This window comes from Notothenia coriiceps, unplaced genomic scaffold, assembly GCF_000735185.1.
Source record: "Notothenia coriiceps isolate Sejong01 unplaced genomic scaffold, NC01 NC01_scaffold00037246, whole genome shotgun sequence".
In the NCBI taxonomy this organism is placed as follows: Eukaryota; Metazoa; Chordata; class Actinopteri; order Perciformes; family Nototheniidae; genus Notothenia; species Notothenia coriiceps.
The window spans coordinates 2,790,269-2,811,821 of NW_011369947.1; the positions used below are offsets into that span (position 1 = coordinate 2,790,269).

Below are 21,553 nucleotides of genomic sequence, written 5' to 3' on the forward strand. Positions count from 1 at the left end.
TATACCTATAACGAAACCAAAAATACACTTCCCATGGGCAATACAATAGTGTTTTTTGTAAGCTGACTAATACTCCTTGTGATGAACAATCTGTCCTTAGTATGTGCAGTGAGCCATGATATACTGTAGAGTGCCATAGATAGATAGATAGATAGATAGATAGATAGATAGATAGAGACTAGACTCGAGTGTATTCTTCAAATCATTCATTCTTACACATGCAGTATTCTCACATTGTGGGAAACACCTCTTCACCATTATCATGCAGAGCAGCCAGGATCCACCCAGTGTGTCACACTCAACTCCAGCCTTCTGGATGAAGATAAGAGAAACTGTCATCACCATAAACACACACAACTTCAGTCACAAAATGCAGGCATGCCTCCTCACAACTGTAGCTTATTGAGGGCGTGTTGCCCCCTGTCGGATGTTTCTATAATTGCTTCATTCCGGTATTCTGCATTCATGTAAGAAAGTATAGAGACAGGTTGAATACTTGCATTTTTATTTTATACATAATGATGTATATGTAAATAAGACTGTTCATTATACTGAAAATAAGGGGCGAATATGCTGATTTGGCATCTATAAAAACAATGTGTCACCTGCTTGGAAATGTGGACACCCTTTAAGCTATTTCCATAGTTTTTGCATTTCTCCACTGTTTTTTATAAATAGGAATAGGAATTTGATCATATACATTATATAAGCCTATAAATCAAGTATCTGATGAAATGATGTTTCTGGACAATGGATCTGAGTTTGTGTGAGCGTTGCTTTGTGTTGTACCAGGAAGAAAGCTGAGCGGGTAGGATAAGAGCAGTCCTCTCAGGAATAAAAGCTACACTACGACGTATAGACTAAAGTTATGACTTTAATATGGCAGATAAGGGTCCGTTTTTAACTTCATGTATAATTTTCTACTTGTCGATCGGGGCTGCAATATTTCAAATTCTCGAAGAGCCAAACTGGAAAACAGCCAGAGACGAGTATATCGAACAAAAGAAAATCATTTTGAAGAAACACACCTGTTTAACAGCAGAAAGTCTGGATGAGATTTTGGAGGTATGAAACGTGTTTTAATAGCAGTTTATGACAGGAGATTAACATGACTGAGGTAAGCAAATGTATACGTAACTTTTCGCGGTGATTGACCAACTATACACGTATTGTTGGTAAAAGCATGTATGCTTTTGTTAAGTCACATTAAGTTATCAAATAGCCTACAATACTTGTGAACAACTCACAGATGTTAACAGCTTAATTTGCCTTATTTGACCTTTTATTTAGCCTTGAGTGGTGAAAGAGAAGCTTTTCGTCTTTACATGTCAGGACACACCAGAACCAGTTTTACCTGATTTAACAACAAAACAACCGTATGCTGGCCAAAGCAACCTAGCCTAACTATAAAACCACTTCAATGTTTTTCATGTCATGTTCATTTGTGTTAAAGCCGAATTTCACCGGACATTTTGCGAGCACTCTTGGTTTTAAACAGCACAGTGAGCGTGCATGAGCATGTCTTTCTCCTCCGCACACATATTTGAATGTTTGTTAAGGGTGTGTCCGCTGTAATGGCAGCTGGGAAGTCGTGAAGTTGATATTTTGAATAAGCCATTGTAAACGTTTTCAATAAGTTTGTTTATGGTGTTCTTAAGTTAAAGTAGTTGCTGAAATTATAGGGGGATGTGAATGGGTTTTATTGAGAGTTTACTGTGTCCACTGTCTCAGATAGTGTCAGATGCTGCAGGCCAAGGTGTGACCATCACTGGGGACAAACAGCGGAACACCTGGGACTGGGGTAACTCTGTCATCTTTGCTGCCACCATTGTCACCACCATAGGTTTGTATGACACTGACAATATCTGATAAAAAAAAAACTAATCCTTGTTTTATAAACATATTGCACTCAAAGCAGTTAAAAGTGACGTTACATTTAAAATATTTGGCAACAGAATAAGTCTTGTATACACCTCGCATTATTTATTTATTAACTCACTTTATGTGCGGTGCCACAGAGAAGTGTACTAGTCGATCTTAATGCAACACATAAAGACAGACAACATGTAATACTACCATAATTCTTAATACTTTTTTGGTGAGGTAAGGTATTGTGAACATAAGTCATAAACACCCCAAAACCTTTGTCAACTCTTGAAATTGTCTTGAAGATTTATCAGGAATTGAGAAAACATTAGCCCTGATTAATGAATTACTAAAATCAAGACAATGACAATACTTGTGCTGTTGTAAAGGTTATGTATTAAATTAATTATTTGCAAATGATCAAACTTTGATCTTCCTGCAAAATGAATACTAAGCTAATTAAAAACACTAGAGAAGGATACCAAGTAGGCATTTTTCTTTTAACCTGACAACCCCCATTTTATAATTGTATCCTTAATGCTTTATTTCCCATCTGTAAATGATTGACAAATGATCTAACCATTAATGAAGTCTAGATGTGTGTGTTAATAATAACTCCTGTATTCCACAGGTTATGGTAATGTTGCTCCTAAGACTCAAGGTGGCCGTGTGTTCTGCATCCTGTATGGTCTGTGTGGGATCCCCCTGTGTCTGGTATGGATAAGCCAGCTGGGTTCATTCTTTGGAGACCGGGCCAAACGTCTGTCCCAGGTTTTAATCCACAAAAAAGTTTCAGTGGTAAGAATTGAAATGAAAGCTGGAGTTGGGTTTTTTCTGAACACTGTCAATAAAAGGGCGTTATATTGTGTTATTTTAACATGAAGACCTAATGTGTTTTTTGCTCCCTTTCATTAGAAAAAGGTCCAATTCACCTGCACAGCCTTATTCCTGTTATGGGGGCTGGTCGTGCACCTGGTGATCCCTCCATTTGTTTTTATGTCTATTGAAGGATGGAGCTACCTGGAGGGCCTCTACTTCTCTTTTATCACACTCACAACAGTTGGTTTTGGAGATTATGTGGCAGGTAGGTTTACGTTAGCATAATGTACGTTTTCATTTAAGTTAAGGTTTCTCTGAGGTTATTTGAGGTTCTAAACGTTTTGGTTTGAAAAGAATGTCCTCTGGCTCTCATTTCAGGTGTAAATCCAAACATAGAATATCCCAGGCTGTACAGAGTGTTTGCAGAGTTGTGGATCTACATGGGCCTGGCCTGGCTGTCTCTATTCTTCAGCTGGAATGTCCACATGGTAGTGAAAGCTCACAAAGTGTTTAAGAAAAGAAGGCACAGGCACCGACACTGCTATGATCTGGAACCCGAGCCTGTCGAGGAGAAGCACAATCCAGAATTAAAGCGCTCTGTTATTGACATCTTTAACTTCCTATCAGAGGAGGAGGAAGACTACAGCACTGTCATCAAGGGAATTGGAACCACAGCAAATGCAACACTGCCTGCATACAACATAAATCGCTCTAAGAGCTGCAGCGACATCTTGGCCAACAACATCCAGACCCTGGATCACTCGCCACGTCACAGACGCATGCTGAGCATCAGTGAAGTGTTCATAAATGCTATCGCTGTTGTGGACAAAAGCAAACGCGAGGCGCGTCCTTTAATACAAGATGGCAACAGAGAAACTGAACCTGCACAATGTGTGAGTGCAGATAAGGAGGAGGAAAGTTGTGCATTAGAAAGTGATGGCATATTCTTCACTGTACCCTCGACAAATACTACGGAAGAGGAAATTGTGCAGCATCCTCATGGTGGAGGGACGAGATTTACAATAGCTAAGGTAGTAGAGGAAAATGAGGTTATGGACAAAGACGAAAAAGGATAAAATATGTTCTCATAACTTCTTATACCTTTAACATTATTGTGGAATCAATCAGTCTGTGTTGTTCGAAAGACCATACTATAAAACTATACAAAATACTGTCCTGTAACACGAAACAAACTGCATTTTGTGTTGTTATGCGGTTTCTTTCTTCACAACGAGCCAGTGTCTGTGTTCGGTAAAATAAAACTATTTTGCAAATTGTGAATCAAGATTTTATTTTTGTATCCCATGTCCATCCAAATCCTTTCTTACAACATTAATTTCCTTAAAAATCATTAGATACAAAGTAGACAGATTATTTTAAATCACAATAGAGGGCTTTGTGGAAAATAGATCCAATTAGCAACTTTCCCTCAAAGGGAGCTGCTACAGTGGAGGCGACGAGCACATGGCCGTCATCACCGTACTCCAGGCTCATCACTGGTTTCTCTGAGAGAATGTTCTTGATCCGGATGACCTGGAAGAAACAGAATTAAAAATGATCAGGCAAATTCAAATACAAATGCTAAAATATTGTTTGATTAAAAAGCTAAACAAAAACATATGCCCACTTACCTCAGAGCCAGCCAAATCTTCAGGGTCATACTTCATCAACTTCTGGCCATTTGGATGACAACCAAGCCAAATGTCACCTGTTCTGTGGTCCACCTCAATGTTATCACACAGTGACCCAACAGCTACAGACTGGTTGGAAACATCACAAACAATTCATTGATCATTAAATATCAATCCTCCTGAAATACAGATACAAAGGGAGGAATGTGGATATAATAATAAAATAATGTTTTTAAGGATTATGTTGCAACACACAGTTAAAGTTAATTTTTGGATATGCACTTTAATTACTTTCTTGCCAGAAGTAATATTTAAAGGTGGACACTACTAAAAACTGGAAAGAGCAAGCCCAAAACAAAATCCACTTACTAATACTAACATGTCCAAAGCAAAGGGGTACAACATTTAACAATTTAGGTTTTACTGGATATTAAGCTTAGCTAAAAGGCTGCTAGCTGTAGTATGGGTCTACTATCAGTAAGAAACAAATTAGAGTATTTCCAAAAATGAACATTTCATCTAATTGTTTTCAATAGAAAAAAAGAAAACACTATATTACCTTTAGAAACCTTAATTGTTCCCCTTGTTGTCTTTCATAAACCTTGATGTCATGGCCAACAATGTCTGAAACATAAATATACCTGCGCAACAGAAAATATTTATGTTTTATTATTTTAGCTTTGCAAAGGGAACATATTGCTGTGGAAATACATTCAGTTTAAAAAACAAGCAGATGCAGTGACTGCTGAGATGAATTGAGAATAACCGTTTGTCAGGTGATATGTTGATGCCATTTGCAGACAGAAAGCCATTGGCTGCCACCCTCACTTCCTCAGGGCTGTAATAGACCACCTCACACATGGGGTAATCCAGGATGAGAGTCAAAAAGTGGAGCATATCACTGGCAAAGAAGTGATCATTTGTGGCGTAGAAGCTCTCTTTTCCGACTGCAAGAATGTCATTTACACTGAAAGACACAATTAATGAGATAAAACGCTTCAATAGATTGTCAAATCTAAAAGGTGTGATACTGTTAAAGATTGATCGTACAGTACATACCTGTGGAGTAGGGGGTGGGCTATCGTTTTTAAGTGCACAAGTGTGTCTTCCTGAACAAGATGAAAGATCTCAACTTGGCTTTTGTGTTCCGGGTGATTGACAACAAACAGGTAAACTGAGTCATCTGCAAACAAACAGAAATGTGTCTTTTACTTTTACAGTGCAACAATTTCCATTTATTTCTGACCTCACAGAATGCTGAAATAAAGTACAAAAAATGAAGCTTAACATTTCCGTCGTAGTTGATTTAGTGACACTTGAGGTTATTATGAACACAGTAGCTGGGTTTAACACCACAGACTCCAGAAAAGGTTTTATAGACAGATTTTTGATTAACGATTACAGTCAACTGAGGAGAGTTTCTTGTGGCTGCTTCAAAATAAAAGGTATTTGTCCAGTCTTTTAATGTGAGACAACAACAGTGTGAAATGTTGGGTTACTTAAAGTCCGGGACTAAAGGCAGCTCTGATAAGGAGTGTACACTTAAGTGTAAAACCAATAAGATCAAAGTACAAATAGTATTACTGGATTACATACTGCTAATCAAATCCCCTGGTGTACAGTTTAACCTTTCTGGCTTTCTCCACTACTACCAAAATAAATGTATAAAAACAATTTACTAAATGTGAATGCATTAAACTATTATTGCAGGAGAAATGCAGGATTAAAATAGCCACATAAATCTGTAAAAAATAAGTAAAGAAACTTCCAATTTGTAACTATGCTAAGTTTAGTTTATTGGTTCAGTTGGCAGGGACCATGTACAAAAAGAACATAAATCTCAAAGAGATAAGATGCTTTGTACAAGATTATTGGAGTTTGCTAATTTCCATCTCAAGTCAAAAACCTTTGGTAAAAGCTAAGCAGCTAGTATTAAGCTCCTTGACAAATTGTATTTCCTTTCCTTTTTTTTTAAATATTGCATACAATGAAACGACAAAAGGGTCCTCCAGAGCATTGAATGTAATATACATCATTATAAAACTAACGTTTTTTTTATACACTATTTCATGTTGCCTTTAATGTTCTTGAACAGAACAAACAGAATACCTGAGACTCACTTTCAGTCCATTTCACTTGGTTAGCATTAGATGAATGCTTGTCATAACAACAGTATCCAAAGGACATATTTGAAGTGAAGAACTGGTACTTTATTTGTCTCTTCTAATTTGTGTCTTTTTGATAGTTTTTCCTGTCTTCTTTAGCTTTTTTTGAAACATTGTCCACTTAGATAAAATCATAGGATATGAATTTACAAATTAGAGATGATGAAAGCTCAACCTTAATGTTAACATTGATTTGACAGTTCTGATCATTTCATGCACATCATTTATTTTATTTTTTGTAAGATTTTGCACATGATTTGTGCTTTACCTGCTTCATCAGTGTATACACTAATGCCATGTGGGTTGAAAGAGTTTAGGTCCAGCTCTCCTTTGATCTGCAGCTCGACTGGAGTTGGCTTCGGGTGCAGCAAATCTAAAATGTAAATCTTCCCTGGTTCATCGGAGAACGAAGGAAGTCCAGGGTATTTCAACCCCTGAGTGAAAACACAGCATGTAAGATGTTGGTGCAGAGCGGACATTTTTCCTGAGTAGGTATTTACTTAAAGAAATATGCAAACAAACTGGTATTCACAACCTTTGTTCGGAAAGTTGACCTATGCTTTCACATTTTGTTAAAGAAAACTGAGTATGCAGTGTTTAAGATTCATGCAACAATGCTACAATTTTGTTAACCTACTGTGCTTAGAAAGGCCAGACCGTCTTTCAGTATTGTGATATCCTCTGCCCCATATTCTGCACAAAACAAAATAAGATGTTATCTTTTTCACTAATATAATTTTACAACCCTGGCATTATAGCTGACACTTGACCTACTGCAGGAAACTGGGACTTTAAACTCTTTCTGTATGCTCACATTTGGCATACAAGCTGTCCAAGTACGGAAATGCATTTAAACAGAACATTTCTGACCGTGTAAATGTCCAAGACAATGAAATTAAAATAAAGTTATCTTACCAATATTCTTCAAATATTGACAGTTGAGGTGTTTCACAGGCATTTCCCTCGAAGCAAGCATCATTTCACTGCAGAGAAAAGTTAAAAACGACAAAGCTTTTCATAGGCAAACAAAGCAGAACCTGCTAGTCTAGCAGGGCTTGGTTACAGATATTTTCCCTTCCTGATTGATCTTTTCTTTCTGGATTAAGCAACAGTTGTCAACATTGGAAATAAGTACAACTAAACCTCTATTATACCTCCAAATGTGGTCTCTAATCAAAATTAAAAAGTACTTACTTTACTTTAAGGAATTTGTATCCAATGAAAGCTGCAAAGGCAGCAACAACAGCAGTCAGTACTTTCTTCATGGCTGCCAGGATTACAAACAGACTCTCTGTGCATATAAAGGTCACAAAGGAATAGGTTCAGGGTGCAATTACATAGACACACCAAAGCATGGAAGCAAATAAGAGACAGAAGTATTTGAATTTGATCAGACACCGAATTTATAGCATTGAAAATAATTACTTTGAAAATCTAAATAAAAAGTAGAGCACAGTAGAAGCTTGAAAAGTAATAGTTATTAGTGAATGCTTTAAAGACTTTCTTGTGGGTGGTAGAACTACATGGGTTTTACAAAAAACAATGAAAATACTATTTATTAACCATCATTTAATCTTACTGATTGATATACATGGGTTTTGTGTGCAGTACTTTGTCTGGAAACAGTGTTTCTTCACACTGCGCATGTATTGAACCACAAAGAAAACTAAAGTTGAAGCATGACTGTCATATGGATTGTATTATTAATCTCTTTATTCAAATATACAAAACATTAACAAATATATATGAAAGAAGTCGGTAACATACAGTGCATTTGTGTGCAGTTAGGTGACCAGGGTTAAATATAATTTTCATGATAGAGGTAAGCAAATGTAAAAAAAGAAAATACAATATATTGTTTTCCAAATACCTTTTCACAGTAATACGAGTATCTGGGACGTTCAGTAACTTTGGTTTTTTGTCTACTTTTAAACATGCTCACCCAGTGCTCATTGCTATACAATCATGTTAACACAATTAATGTATCTTAGCTACATCTTAGCTAGTTGATCTTCGGCCTACTCCAAATCACAGCACAAGGTTTTATGGAAAACAGTTCCAATGAGCAACTTTTTCCCATAGGTAGCTGCTACAGAGGAGCCCATGATCACATTGCCGTCGTCCTCGTACACCTGAGTCACCACTGGCTGATCTGAATGAATGTTCTTGATTTGAATGACCTGAATAAAACAAAATCATGAGAAAGAAAGAAATTAAACGAGATGAATATGTGTGAATAGACGGATCTGCTGTTTAGGTAATGAGAGTATTTTTTTCTGTTCTTGTAATGTTGTCAGGCATAATGTACTTTCTAGTCAAAGTGAATGTACAAACCTCTGATCCAGGCGGGTCTGTTGGGTCAAACCTCAGAGCTTTCATTGCATTAGGATGACAGCCTAACCACAGGTCACCAGTTACAGCGTCCACTTCTACGTTGTCACAAAGTGAACCCACAGCCACAGCCTGGTGGAGTATCATAGACAAGGTTAGGATTAATAATGCATCTTGGTGTCATATATCCTTCAATAACTAATTTATCTTCAAATCAATTTGATTTTGGACTTCTCTCCTTTATTGTTTAGCATCAGTGTGCGTGTTTTTTTTTTATTACCAATTTCTATATCTTACTCCTGTTACTTATATTTCAAAGTAAAGACAGTTTAAATGAAAATCTGTTGGTGGCCCTAATACTACAATAATTCATTACAATTAGCATTACTGTTTGATTTGTCAAACGTTTTACTAAAAACTAAAGCACAAGTGTCTTGGTCTGATAATAGCAGAAACAAATAGTGTTTGATGATAATAACTTATCAGTGGGAAAAACTTTAATGTTTTACCTTCACTTGGACCAATGCATTGTCTTCTTTCCGCTCCAACACGTGCACATTGTGGTCTAATAGATCTACCACATATACATGCCTACAAATAAAAAATATATTAAATTAAGAAAGCAAGCCATTGAAAGCTATGAATGACCAAATGCATAGCCCAGGATATAAGTCTTACCTTTTGTCTGGTGAGATATTAACACCATTTGCAAAGTAATATCCCTCAGAGACCACTTTCACTTCCTCAGGACTGTAGTACACAACATTAGTCCAGGGCTGAAGAAGAAGAATCTCCACCAAAGTTTTAAGTAATTCATTGGTAAAGTAGTGATCATTGGTCGCATAGAAGCTTTCCACTCCCACTGCCACAATATCGTTTACACTTGAAAAGAAAATCAGAACAGAATTTAGTTTTTAAATATACAATAATTCATAACGTTTTTAAATAACTGTTATAATAACTAAGGAGAGTTTGACAAATGTTTTTGCATAATGACCTCATCTACATATTCAGTACATCTTAAGTGCAGTTCATGTCATACCTGTGGAGAAGTGCATGTTTTATGGTTTTCAGATGCACCAGTGAGTGGTCGTCCCTGACAAAGTGGAATATTTCGACTTGGCTTTTGCCTTCAGGATGATTAACGACAAACAGGTATATTGCGTCATCTGATGAGAAACAAGAAAGCATTTGAAATAAAACAGCAGGCAACCAAACTGTGAGTGAGTATGTGTGAGTGAGTATGTGTGTAAAAGTAGAAGGACAAGCATGGCTAAGACTACCCTTATTTTAGAAATGAATCAGAATCACATCTCTAGATATTCCTTACAAATCACAACATAATGTCAAACAACTAAATACAATCTGTTCTTTGCAGTTTTTCAGTCAGCTGAACTCTACTTATTTGTACTATCTTAAAATGTATTTAAAAGTGTGCTATTAATGTGTTCCTGTTGATAATATGAATGTTGTTGAATCTGGATTCAAAGGCAGTAGAAAGCGACCATTTGCCCTTAAGGGAATTTCTTGTAGAGACTTGTTTTTGTGGCAAGTGTACAATCACACATAATGCTTTTACCACTGGGATCGGTGTATAAACTGATGCCATGAGGGTTGAATGACTCCAGATCAAAGTTTCTTGGCATGCGCAGCTCAACTGGTTTCATCCGAGGATTTGTCATATCAAGACAGAAGATCTTTCCTGTCCCATCTGTGGATGGAAGTCCGGGATACTTCAGGCCCTTAAAAAACATATATAAATATTATATTATGCACAGTGTTGGAAAAGGTGAAAAAGTCCAGCTTCGGGTCACATTTTAAGGCCTAACTCTTATATAAAAATGGTTTGTCCTAAATGACAAATGTCTGCAGTTTAAGAAATGCTAGCCATGTATCCTATATTTAAGAGAATCCCTGATAGAGCAGGTGATTGTTATTGAAAGTGTGATGGGGAAAATACTGCATTGCTTCACTGCTTTGTCCTTGTGTAGCCATGGTTTACCAGTGTAATGATTCTGTTTGTTTGTGTGTGGGTAAACTCAATATGAACTAACTTTTTTTTTTGTCATTGTGAATTGAATATCTTTGAGTTATGGGCTGTTGAGTAGACACATTTCAAACCAACTCTTCGAGACTGTGATGGAAATGTTTCACAATATCCTTACATTTTATAGACTCAATTATGTATATATGATTCGAGGATAAGTTTGGCATTTTAATCGCTTATGAAAATGATGGTTTGTTGCATCACTAATGAATAACAATGCATTTCATGGAGGCTATTAAAAAGCTTGAACATTTGACATTAAAACAATAAGATTATGTCCCACGTGTTAACGGTTCTGATGACTGACATTTTGTTAGAGTCTGGTCAGAGGGCTTTTTTGTTGACAAGGCTGCTGTGTAATTCACATACTTACACTGCTGATAAACGCCAGCCCGTCCCCAGTGATTGTTATATCCTCTGAGCCATGATCTGAAAGTAAAGTACCGAGAGTTGCACAGTTAACTTCTGCTTATTTTGGTATCAAAAATGTTGCTACATTTTCTTATGGCATGACTTACCTATATTTTTAAGTAAGACACAGTTGGGGAGGTGCTTTTGGGCCAACTCCCTTGAAGCGAAGGCCCTTTTCCTGCAATGTTATAAAGCAAACGTTAGCCTTGATCAGGTGGTAAACAAAAACCGTGTTTGCATGATGAAAACATCGTAACAAACTCCAAAACATTTCGGCATTAACGGAGTTGCTTTGCATTGTACCTTAGGTTTAGGATCCTCTGTCCGAGCACCAACGCGAAGGCAGCTATTACAATCGAGATAAAACCTAGCTTACCCATTTTGGAAAAACGGTATACAAACTTTAAAATGCCACACCACTGTCCCACTACTGCAGCAGCCGAGGCGTGTCCCAACTGGAGCAATGATTGTGAAGGCCGCCTTCACTGACTATTGGAAATATGTGTCTCCATTTTACAAATACGTTACATTCACACATATAATACATTGATATTTGAAAACGTATTGCGCAGCTGCAGGGGAAATGTAGCCTTGTGGTATCTCTTTATTCATAAGATAGAGTGCAGGAAATGTCAAAGAAAATAATTCATCCAAAGCACTTGAACAAGAGAAGTGTTTAGTGTCTGCAATTCCAACACTATAAAAGCACCGGAACTACTTCCGTTGCCAAAGTGTTGCTAAAACAGCTTTAGAGAACATATTATAAAATATATTTTGTGATCAGTTTTCATATGGAGATCATTGGAGTCATCTACTGAATGTATGATTTGTGTTTTTGCCAAACATCTTGAACTCAGATTGGTTTTATAGGTGCTGCCTTTTTTTTCTTCCTAAAATGATCTAAGCACATACTCACCACAAGTTGGCCAGCACTTGACAGACACAGGCTAAGCTCCAAATTGGTTTCATTGCAGTCGTTTCTTTTTAAAGAGCTTTGTAAAAAACCAAAAACAAATATGATGCTTCCATATTTCAAAAGAAAAAGGTACAAGTAATTGCAGTCATTTTGTTTAAATTTAAATGTATGAACATGTATGTAAAAGGTTGCGAAATTAACTATGAATAAACTTTCTCCAAGTAATTAGGTGCCAACATTGTTTCATTGTCATTAAGTAAATGTGTCTTATTGGGATACACTGACTACACTACTCTGCTTTTAATTCACTCATATAATGTGACCAGTCACCAGACGGTATACTCAATAACATGTAGTGTCTGCAAGCCCTGTTTAAATTGTTTATTTTTGAAGTTGTTTTTGTAGGTGATGACTCCTCCCAACATAAAACAAAAAGTTACAAAATTGTCTACGTAATCAAAATCATGTGTAAGAGACTTCATAAAAAACAAACATGAACACATACATACACATATAGAAGTGAAAGTAACATAAAATTGGCAAACTATTGACCCTGTGATACTCAGCATTGGGTGCATGCAACCTGACAGTAACTGTAGAATATCTACAAAAGTCCAATTAAAGAATTATAGCATCTAACAACTTCAAAACACCAACAACTCCTGCACATTACATCGTGTGCAACCAGCGAGCACTGTTAGGTGGGGCACACCAGATTCCCGACTCTTGTTTAGTGAAGTCTTGTCAAGGTTCACAGTGTAATACAGCAGGATCCCCATCAAACAGTTTCAAGCAAGACTGTATATTTGGAACATACAAAATAAATTTTATTATCCATTCTCTTCATGTCTACATCTTATTAGAGTTTCTAGACAATGGCATTGTCAAATAACACACCCAAATTAATTCTAATAATCCTGACAGGTGCAACAATACATTTCTGTCGAGTCCAGGTGTCAAAATATAACTGAATGTGAAAAGCAATTTTTAAATCTTCTTCTTTGTTATTTTTCAACATAAAAAGGGGAGCCGTGGCCCTGGGCCGCAGTGAGAGCTAGGCAGGACATGGCCATGAGCACACATTAACACGGGAGAGGAAGTGGCTTCAGGGTTGAGCCCCGGTGGCTGCAGGGACTTGTGTGGCCAGGGTGTTGGGAGCAGAGATGACGGGAGATCCAGCAATGTTAGCCAGTGGCTGTGAAGAGGACATTGAGGTGATTCCTAGGAGACACAGCGTGCTCATTAATCATTTAGTAATGGTTTACACATTTATATGACATCTCAAGTTAGAGAGAAAACATGGATTGAAGTCAAAGAAACTGTCAGATTGTGAAGCACCATTTCATAAAACATGTACATTTCCTTGGCTGCAAAGAGTTTTTTCCCTCTCATTTGAAGAAAGAAGATAGTTTTAGTTTATTATGCTACTTTCAATAATCTAAATGCATAAGGACAACTTAAACGATTAGTCAATGGACAGAAACATGATTACTAACTACTGTGGTGGAAATCAGATAAAGTCATTCAACAAATTGTCTTTATACGTTTATTTAGAAGAAAAAACCAATGCAATGGGGTTCAATCAATCAAGTCTGAAGTGAAATGCACCAAGCATGAGTCGCCACACATTATATTGTAGAATTATTCAGCCTTGTGACTCCTTGAGAGAACAGGCGAAGATAAGTTGGCTTGAGTTGATAAAGGAAACACTACAAGGCGATAAGCAGAACTAGTTTGAGCTGGCAAAAACAAAGAAACAATTGGTGGGTCAGGGGAAGGTTATTTCATCTGCAAATAACTTATAAAGAGAAACAGAGCATGGATCATATACAAATCAGATCATCTTAAAGTCAGATGATCTGGTTTTTCCTGTTGTTGATTGGACAGACAGTTGGTACTTTGTTTCAAATGAATTCCTCAGTCATTACATTTCCATTATTACATATTCTCAGTACATTAGCATTATACTATTTTGATTAACAGTTTTCAACCTCTTGAATGTGGAAAATTCCTGCTTTACTCTTTTTCATATCATATAAAACTACATATGATTGGGATTTTGGATGAAAAAACAAGGCATTAAAAGATGGACTTTAGAAACTGGGATGTTTATTTTTGACCAAATGATAAATTACAAAATAATCAACATTAAATATATTGATAATGGAAATAATCCTCAATTGCAGCCATACTTATATGAGTTATAACTTAACCTAAATAGACAGATTATGAGAATAATTTGTGTTTTCCTGTGCAGTATTACTTACCAGCCATCATACTTGAGGAGCTGACTGGTGTTGAGCTTGCAGCCATCCCTCCAGGAGTGGCCCCTCTTCCCTGATCTTTAACGATGGGATCTGTGAACAAAAAGTGGATTTGAGTGCCTCATGAACCAAAAACACATGTTGACACATGAAGCCACTTAATGCAGTGCGCTCAGATTTTGAGACAATTTACTCAATTAAGACATGGTAATAAAAGATTGATGGGAAAGAAACGTACAGAAGTAGGGGTGATCCATGGCCTCTCTAGCCGTGAGGCGAGCTTGATGGTCGTAGCGCAGCAGTTTGTCCAGGAAGTCGAGAGCCTCCGTGCTGACCAGGTGCTGGTTCTCGCTGTGCACAAACCTCTCCCATCTTTTGCGGGAGTGTCTGTAGAGAAAAAAACCAAGGGATTAAGTGCTAATTGATGTTGATACTTTGCCGAGGTCAAACAGCTCCAATGTTTTACCTTCCAAGAATGTCATTGAACCGTGGGTCCAATTCAATGTTGTACTTGTCAATGTAGTCGTACAGGTCCTCGGTGCCGAGTACCTTTGCGATCCGCACCAGCTGCAAGTTAGAAGAGGCATCATTTAACATTAGAAGTAGGCATTTGGTAAATCCTTTGAAGGGCATTAAGTTGCATGGAATCCATTGCAGTTTATAGTGTACTGTACTAGTGTGAAGGTGGTGGGTTTGTATGGAGCGATACATGATTTCAATAAAGAGGTGATTAATGGAGACTAATCCGATAGGAATAAAGACCTTGCTAAATTAACAATGAGCATGTTTCATTAAATATCTTTACAGTTTGATCAAATGTATTTATTAAGGGCAACTTTATAATTATTTAAGTTGTATAGGAATTTTGAATATATATATATATATATACACACACACACACACACACCTAATAAAGGGCAATAATTACAATTGTACAGTTCCATCTCTGAGCACAGTTTTGAAGTTGTACAAGATAATTAGTTCAGTTAATGTAATATTAAATCAACAGTTGATTGTTTATCAGTAGAACATAAACACTATTTCAACCAGTGTCATACAGGGTTAAAAAGGAACCAAACAAAGAGGCATGGAACAAACTGGAAATGCTGTGTTCAGTGCTAGTGTATATGGGGAGAGCCCACAAGACAACCGACACCATACATGGGAGTAAAATGTGTAACGACGACCCATGTCCACTGTTACAGACACATTAGTCTCTTAGACCCCTTTAATATTTGGTGCACCAAACTCTCAAAAAGATTATAACAAATGTCTACACTGGCTCAATAACTGTATAGATGACTTTAAGAAGGATATAAATCCCCAGGTGCTCCATCAGAGCTGCTACACGTCAAAACAGTTTGTATTATTCAATGATGAAAGAAATACAGACACTGGTCTCTTTAGGCCACAGATGTATGAACATATACAAAAAAGACCTTATTCTACATACCTGATCGTAGTTGTCATGACCGTGGAAGAAAGGCTCCTTTCTGAAGATCATGCTGGCGAGCATGCAACCCAAACTCCACATGTCCAAGCTGTAGTCATACATCTATAAATAAGATAAAGAGTTAAAATGTTTGAACTGACTCCATGGCTGCATTTAACAAAAGTAAAAAACAATTGTCTCTTCTTTAATACTTTAAATTGTCATTTTGACAAACTACGTGCATAGAACAGTGTAGGAGGCTCACCTGGTAGTCTACCAACAGTTCAGGTCCTTTGAAGTACCTGGATGCCACTCTGACGTTGTATTCCTGGTTTGGGTGGTAGAATTCTGCCAAACCCCAATCGATTAGGCGGAGCTTGAGGATTATAAAAAACAATAAACGTGAATATATATTTCATTCTTTTTACGCGTTTAGCCGGTGACACAGTAAAGTAGACGAAACATGATCAGAATAAAAAATGGTCAGCATGTGAGACAATACCTTTCTGTGTTCGTGATCAATCATTACATTGTGTGGCTTGACATCTCTGTGCATAATCCCCATACTGTGGCAGTAATCCAGAGCCTTTCAGAGAAAAAGAAGGAGATATACTTTGAGAATAAATACTTAATGTTAAACTGATATAACGTTTCTGGCTATTTGCAAACAACTAAGGCAGTCCATAAAATTGAGGGAAAACTAAGTGCAGAAGCCGTTTCTTACCTTTAGGATTTCGTACATGTAGAACCGTATGTCAAAGTCAGATAGGGTTTGATACAATTGCTGTAAAAAAAAATAAGATTTATGAGCCATTTCAAAACAATAATAATAATAATATTAGCATATCTAAAATGATGCACTGGGTTTTACCTTGAAATCTGTGTTGTTCACATGTTCAAAGACCAGAGCAGGGGTTCGGGACTGAAAGGACAAAGAGAGATAAATGTATGCATTAAAACCTTGTACCTACAGTATTATACATTTACTAAATTGTTACATTGCAAAAAGGGAGATCAAAATTACCACAGGATCCTTGACGATATCTAACAGTGAGATGATATTTGGGCCACCCCTCAGATTCTCCAGGATCTTTATTTCTCTCTTAATTTTCTTTTTTTTGACCGGCTGTGAACAAAGATAATCTTGTTAGTAAATTAACTAGAGGTGATACATATTACAACTATGACCGTTCAATTACCAGGATATTATGATTGATTATTTCCATACCTTCAGTATTTTGACGACCACTTTTTCATTGTTTGTGATGTTTATGGCTTCAAATACTTCACTATATTTGCCTCTCCCTAGTTTTCTGACTAGCTGATAGTCGTCTTGGTTCCTAAAAAAAACAAAAACAAGATCAACAACGATGACATGGCTTACCTAACAAAGCAAAACAATAACAACTAACTATTTCCCTTTGACTTACCCCCATTCAACAACATGGGACTCATAGTCCCAATATTCCCTAGGTCTCTGTGTGTTTACATCGGGGTAAACTCGAGAGCGGCTTGGGACAGGGCCAGACATATTCTACACAGGATCTTCTCTTAATCTCCTAAAACAAAATAGATAATGTAAAAAAATTGAGTTACATATAATCACACATTCCGTATACAACAGATCAAGCCAATTAAATAACATTTCGTCTACTGGTTAGCACTAGAGGACATCCTATAACTACACAAAGGTGATAAGGTACTTTAATTATAAGGCAACACGATACCTGGGAGGTTCCCTCCAGGATGATGGTGATAGATGAATTGAAACAGGAGCAGTTGAGATGCCTTTATGGTAAGAAAGCTACATGGGCATACATATAAAAACAGACCATTAGCATTCTACAGCCAAACCAAAATATAAACAAATATTACGTATTTAAACTGAGAAATGCTAATCAAAGAAAACAGATACATATCAATATTTGAATTAACATGAAAATGTTTCCCCTCCAGTTTCAGAGGATGTTGATTTGAGTTTCAAATGAAACTGCAGATGTTTCATGTAAGGCAATAGGTAGTTAATGAAAATACAACAAATGTTATTTTAATAACACAGGTATAACAGGTGTATTGAGAATATATATTATTATACATGTTAGTGTCCAAATAATGTTGCGTATGAAATATAGAGACCTGAATGTTAAATGGGGGCATCCAACCAGTCTAATCAGGAGGTACTGGGCTCAATACAGTCATCACTGGGGGCTACACCAAGGCAGTATCTCCTGATGAAAAAAAGACAGAAAGTAGGTTGATTAAAATCAATGCTCTCAATTAAGCAAACACGAACAAACTATGTGAGCTATCTATGTATGCCAGCCAATCAGCTCGTAGGGCTACATTAGATTAATGGGTTTAATAAAGTAATCTTATCGAAATATGGTTACTCCGGTATAAGACAATGGTTCAGTTGTAGCCAGTTCGCCCGCTAAATAGTTTAATGAAAAGGTGAGTGTACGCAGAGACCCTCTGTGGCCCAGGGCCTGTACAAGTGCAGTGAAGCTAGCTGCTAGCTCTTAGGCAACCGGGCAGCTGGTCGGGCTGCTAGCGAGTTAGCATTAGCTCGCCAACAGCAGAGGGAAAAGCCGGTTGGAAAGTCACAACTATATTGCGGCTAAATTATGGGACTATAACGGAAATAGTTAAACGCCACGCGTTCAAAAAGGTAAAATAATCATTATAGAGGCTATTATTGAAGTACAGCTAAACAACCAGCCTCGAGAAATATATTTCCTAAAGCTAGAAGTGCTAAGCTAACAGGCTAGGGGAGTGAATAGCCTGCTGGCTGGCGAGGCAACTGACTGACAACGCCTTGAAAAAACCTCCTAAAAACACCGTGATCGAGCAGTAAAAGGGCACCGCGGTTGTGTTACATGTTCACAGCTTTTCGACACGTATAAAACACTCAAAAGCAGTTCCCTACCTACGACGATTTGTGGTTAAATAACGCGATTACCTCTCAGCGTTGTTGGGACGTCAATATGGCGATGCTTGGGATCAAGAGCTTAGTGCGAACAGCCTTTCCCGCAGAGGGCGCTCTCCCTTTTTTCTCTTTCATGGGGAGACTGTAGCACCCTCTGCCACCAACAGGTCTGATAGAGGCAGAAACTTTTATCTGCATGCGTCTGTAGGCATGTGTGTATTCGGCCACATCTCAAATGTTTAGTCAGTGGATCTGATTTGTATAGCCACACGAAGTGTTCATTTCCACACGCAACATGCGCCATTAACCACCTCTCTGGCCCTGCAAAGATTCTTATGGGCAGTCTGATATGATTCAGTAGACCTATAAATTGCATGGTTAATATAGTAGTTTAGTTGAAAAGCCTGGAGCAGGCATACACACAAGACTGCAATTCAAATAATTGTGTAACTCACTGCTTTTAATCACTGCGTTATTGTGCTCTCCATTTCAGGATGTTTCTATCAAGAGGCAATTCTATGGACTGATGCTCAGTCAAGGGCTTGGGCCTGTTTTTGAAAAGCTCTTTGTTTGGGTTCACTGTTTAAATGGACAATGGTAAAACAGTGATGGAAAACAATGCATGTTGTGTGGCATCATTTAAAAGGCTACCTCAGTCATAGAAAAAGCCTGGGGCATTTTCCTGAAGAACCCACCAGTAATCAACACATAGGCCTAATGGAGGGAAAGACGACTCCATGAGTTTGAATGTTGAGAAAATTTGTTTCCTTCTTGATTTGAGATAATGAGATAATGGACCCCTGTAAATTATTTCTGTAGCCAAATTGTTACTTCTCTGCCTGGAAGTCATGCGCTGTTAGACAAACCGAAAAAGTATTTGACTACAATAGGCCTATCTGTTACATCTTTTTAGCATCTATAATTAACTTGGAGTGGAGACCTATTAAAAGTAAAAATTCAGGATAAGCGGTAGCTCAAAACAGTACTCTTGCCGACAAACAGTGGATGCTGAGGACCAAAGTCAACAATGAAGCTGTAAGTTGTTTTTTTACAATATAATTAATGTATTTTTCATCAAATCCGTCAATGAAATATATTTCAATTACCAGCTGAAATTGACAAAGCTATACAAATCCACATAAACATGTATTTCAACCTTGAATTGATTGCAGTCTTATTCGTTTCAGCTTAATGTGTCTACTTCTTCCATTTGCAACTATGGTGCTTACTGCCCCAATCAGAGGTGAACCAACCTGAATGGAGAACAAATGACCTCGTTTTGTGTTTATATCACTTTTGTAAACATTTCAGATTGCTTAAATAGGACGTCAGAATGATAGATGTTGTATCTTTCTTTCTCTCTTTTCAAGCGCGAAGAGAAAAAGGGTTAAGCAATCTATATGGTGAAATTACTTTTGTCAACTTTACTGTTTGTTCCTTTTTTACGAGAAACATATTACTGCTTTTTGAAACAAGATAAATAGCTGCTTATACTACTGTTGCAAAAATGATATTCAATTACTTGTTCATTATTCTTCTCATAGATACACTTGGCACAACTACCGAAAAGGCTATTCCTGCAAATACAACAGGTGTGTGATTCAAAATTTTGCTTTCAGGTACAATCAATGGTTTCAGTTTTAAAACAGGAAGGCCTTGTCTCACCAGATCCTCAAAGTACTTTTTGTTCCCTATCGTAAATGCGAGTTTCAAAGACCAGGTCGCAAAAGACACAAAAACCGAACAGAGACATATGGTATTTGTGAAGCTTTGTCATTGAGATATATCTTCAGGGTGTACTGCAGCAAGCACCTTTGACACTATTTGGTTGTTACCATAAAAACACCCTGGTGATTATAATCTTGTTTTGTTTCATATTTGCAGAATACCCTACACCTAAGAACGAGCAAGAGTCTGAAGGTACATGTTTTTCCTTTTTGTTGATGAAAGAAATACAGAGTAAATCAAATCAAATCAAAGTTTATTTATAAAGCACATTTAAAAGCGATTTTTGGTCGGGCCAAAGTGCTGTACATGTAATAAATACTACAATCACATAAACACATTACTACAATCACAATAAAAGACAATAAATTACAACAGATATATAAAAAAACACAGGGAAAAGTCAGGGGTCGTGCTCCGCTCTGACTAGAAGGCTAGGGAGAAGAAGTGTGTTTTAAGAGTAGATTTAAAAACCCCTAGGGTCTGGGCCAACCTCACATGGAGGGGCAGAGTGTTCCAGAGCCTAGAGCCAGCTGCTGCGAAGGCTCTGTGCCCTCTGGTTTTGAGCCTGGTCTTGGGCACTATCAGCAGCAGCTGGTCAGCAGATCTTAAAGCTCCGGCTCCAGAAGCCAGTGTAGAGAGGCCAGAATTGGGGTGATGTAGTCACGCTTTTTGTGAGCAGTCAGAAGACGTGCAGCTGCATTCTGGACTAGCTGCAGGCTCTAAATGATATATAAACTCAAAAATAAACAATGTTTTAGTTTAGCGGGTTTGTTTGGGTTAACTCCTAAACTCTGTATTTCTTCAGCCATTTCTACCATGCTGAACCTGGCATTTTTGTGAAGCTCAATTTAATCCATCCATCCATCCATCTTCTCCCGCTTATCCGTGGTCGGGTCGCGGAGGTAGCAGTTCCAGCAGAGAGCCCCAAACTTTCTTTTCCCTGGCCACATCAACCAGCTCTGACTGGGGGATCCCAAGGCGCTTCCAGGCCAGCGAAGAGATATAATCCCTCCACCT

At 37.5% G+C, this 21,553-nt stretch overlaps 4 protein-coding genes across 5 annotated transcripts; 1 reads left to right on the plus strand and 3 right to left on the minus strand.

Moving 5' to 3' along the window:
- The first annotated feature begins 744 nt into the window (after positions 1 to 744).
- LOC104965580 (potassium channel subfamily K member 5-like) lies at positions 745 to 3,964 on the plus strand. 2 transcript variants are annotated; one of them, XM_010794556.1, is made up of 5 exons: positions 745 to 1,065; positions 1,732 to 1,843; positions 2,498 to 2,664; positions 2,782 to 2,950; positions 3,064 to 3,964. In XM_010794556.1, exons 1-5 carry the CDS (start codon positions 880 to 882, stop codon positions 3,759 to 3,761), a joined length of 1,332 nt encoding a protein of 443 aa, XP_010792858.1. In that variant the 5' UTR covers positions 745 to 879; the 3' UTR covers positions 3,762 to 3,964. The 2 variants fall into 2 exon arrangements, with proteins under 2 accessions (XP_010792858.1, XP_010792859.1); XM_010794557.1 differs by lacking the exon at positions 745 to 1,065 and adding an exon at positions 1,094 to 1,117.
- LOC104965579 (serum paraoxonase/arylesterase 2-like) lies at positions 3,949 to 8,081 on the minus strand. Its single transcript, XM_010794555.1, has 9 exons — positions 7,676 to 8,081; positions 7,397 to 7,464; positions 7,119 to 7,174; positions 6,750 to 6,915; positions 5,376 to 5,499; positions 5,083 to 5,283; positions 4,876 to 4,957; positions 4,317 to 4,445; positions 3,949 to 4,218 (listed from the first exon to the last, which is right to left on the minus strand). The coding sequence occupies exons 1-9, from the start codon at positions 7,744 to 7,746 to the stop codon at positions 4,057 to 4,059; spliced, it is 1,059 nt and encodes a 352-aa protein (XP_010792857.1). The 5' UTR covers positions 7,747 to 8,081; the 3' UTR covers positions 3,949 to 4,056.
- A 91-nt stretch (positions 8,082 to 8,172) lies between these two features.
- LOC104965581 (serum paraoxonase/arylesterase 2-like) lies at positions 8,173 to 11,776 on the minus strand. Its single transcript, XM_010794558.1, has 9 exons — positions 11,574 to 11,776; positions 11,378 to 11,448; positions 11,233 to 11,288; positions 10,392 to 10,554; positions 9,855 to 9,981; positions 9,491 to 9,694; positions 9,322 to 9,403; positions 8,816 to 8,944; positions 8,173 to 8,661 (listed from the first exon to the last, which is right to left on the minus strand). Exons 1-9 carry the CDS (start codon positions 11,648 to 11,650, stop codon positions 8,500 to 8,502), a joined length of 1,071 nt encoding a protein of 356 aa, XP_010792860.1. The 5' UTR covers positions 11,651 to 11,776; the 3' UTR covers positions 8,173 to 8,499.
- A 776-nt stretch (positions 11,777 to 12,552) lies between these two features.
- On the minus strand, positions 12,553 to 18,950 carry LOC104965582 (casein kinase II subunit alpha). Its single transcript, XM_010794559.1, has 15 exons — positions 18,842 to 18,950; positions 18,019 to 18,110; positions 17,610 to 17,686; positions 17,313 to 17,441; positions 17,111 to 17,222; positions 16,907 to 17,008; positions 16,754 to 16,804; positions 16,607 to 16,666; positions 16,385 to 16,468; positions 16,148 to 16,258; positions 15,904 to 16,005; positions 14,917 to 15,017; positions 14,689 to 14,837; positions 14,454 to 14,543; positions 12,553 to 13,407 (listed from the first exon to the last, which is right to left on the minus strand). Exons 4-15 carry the CDS (start codon positions 17,411 to 17,413, stop codon positions 13,292 to 13,294), a joined length of 1,179 nt encoding a protein of 392 aa, XP_010792861.1. The 5' UTR covers positions 17,414 to 17,441; positions 17,610 to 17,686; positions 18,019 to 18,110; positions 18,842 to 18,950; the 3' UTR covers positions 12,553 to 13,291.
- Positions 18,951 to 21,553: the final 2,603 nt, after the last annotated feature.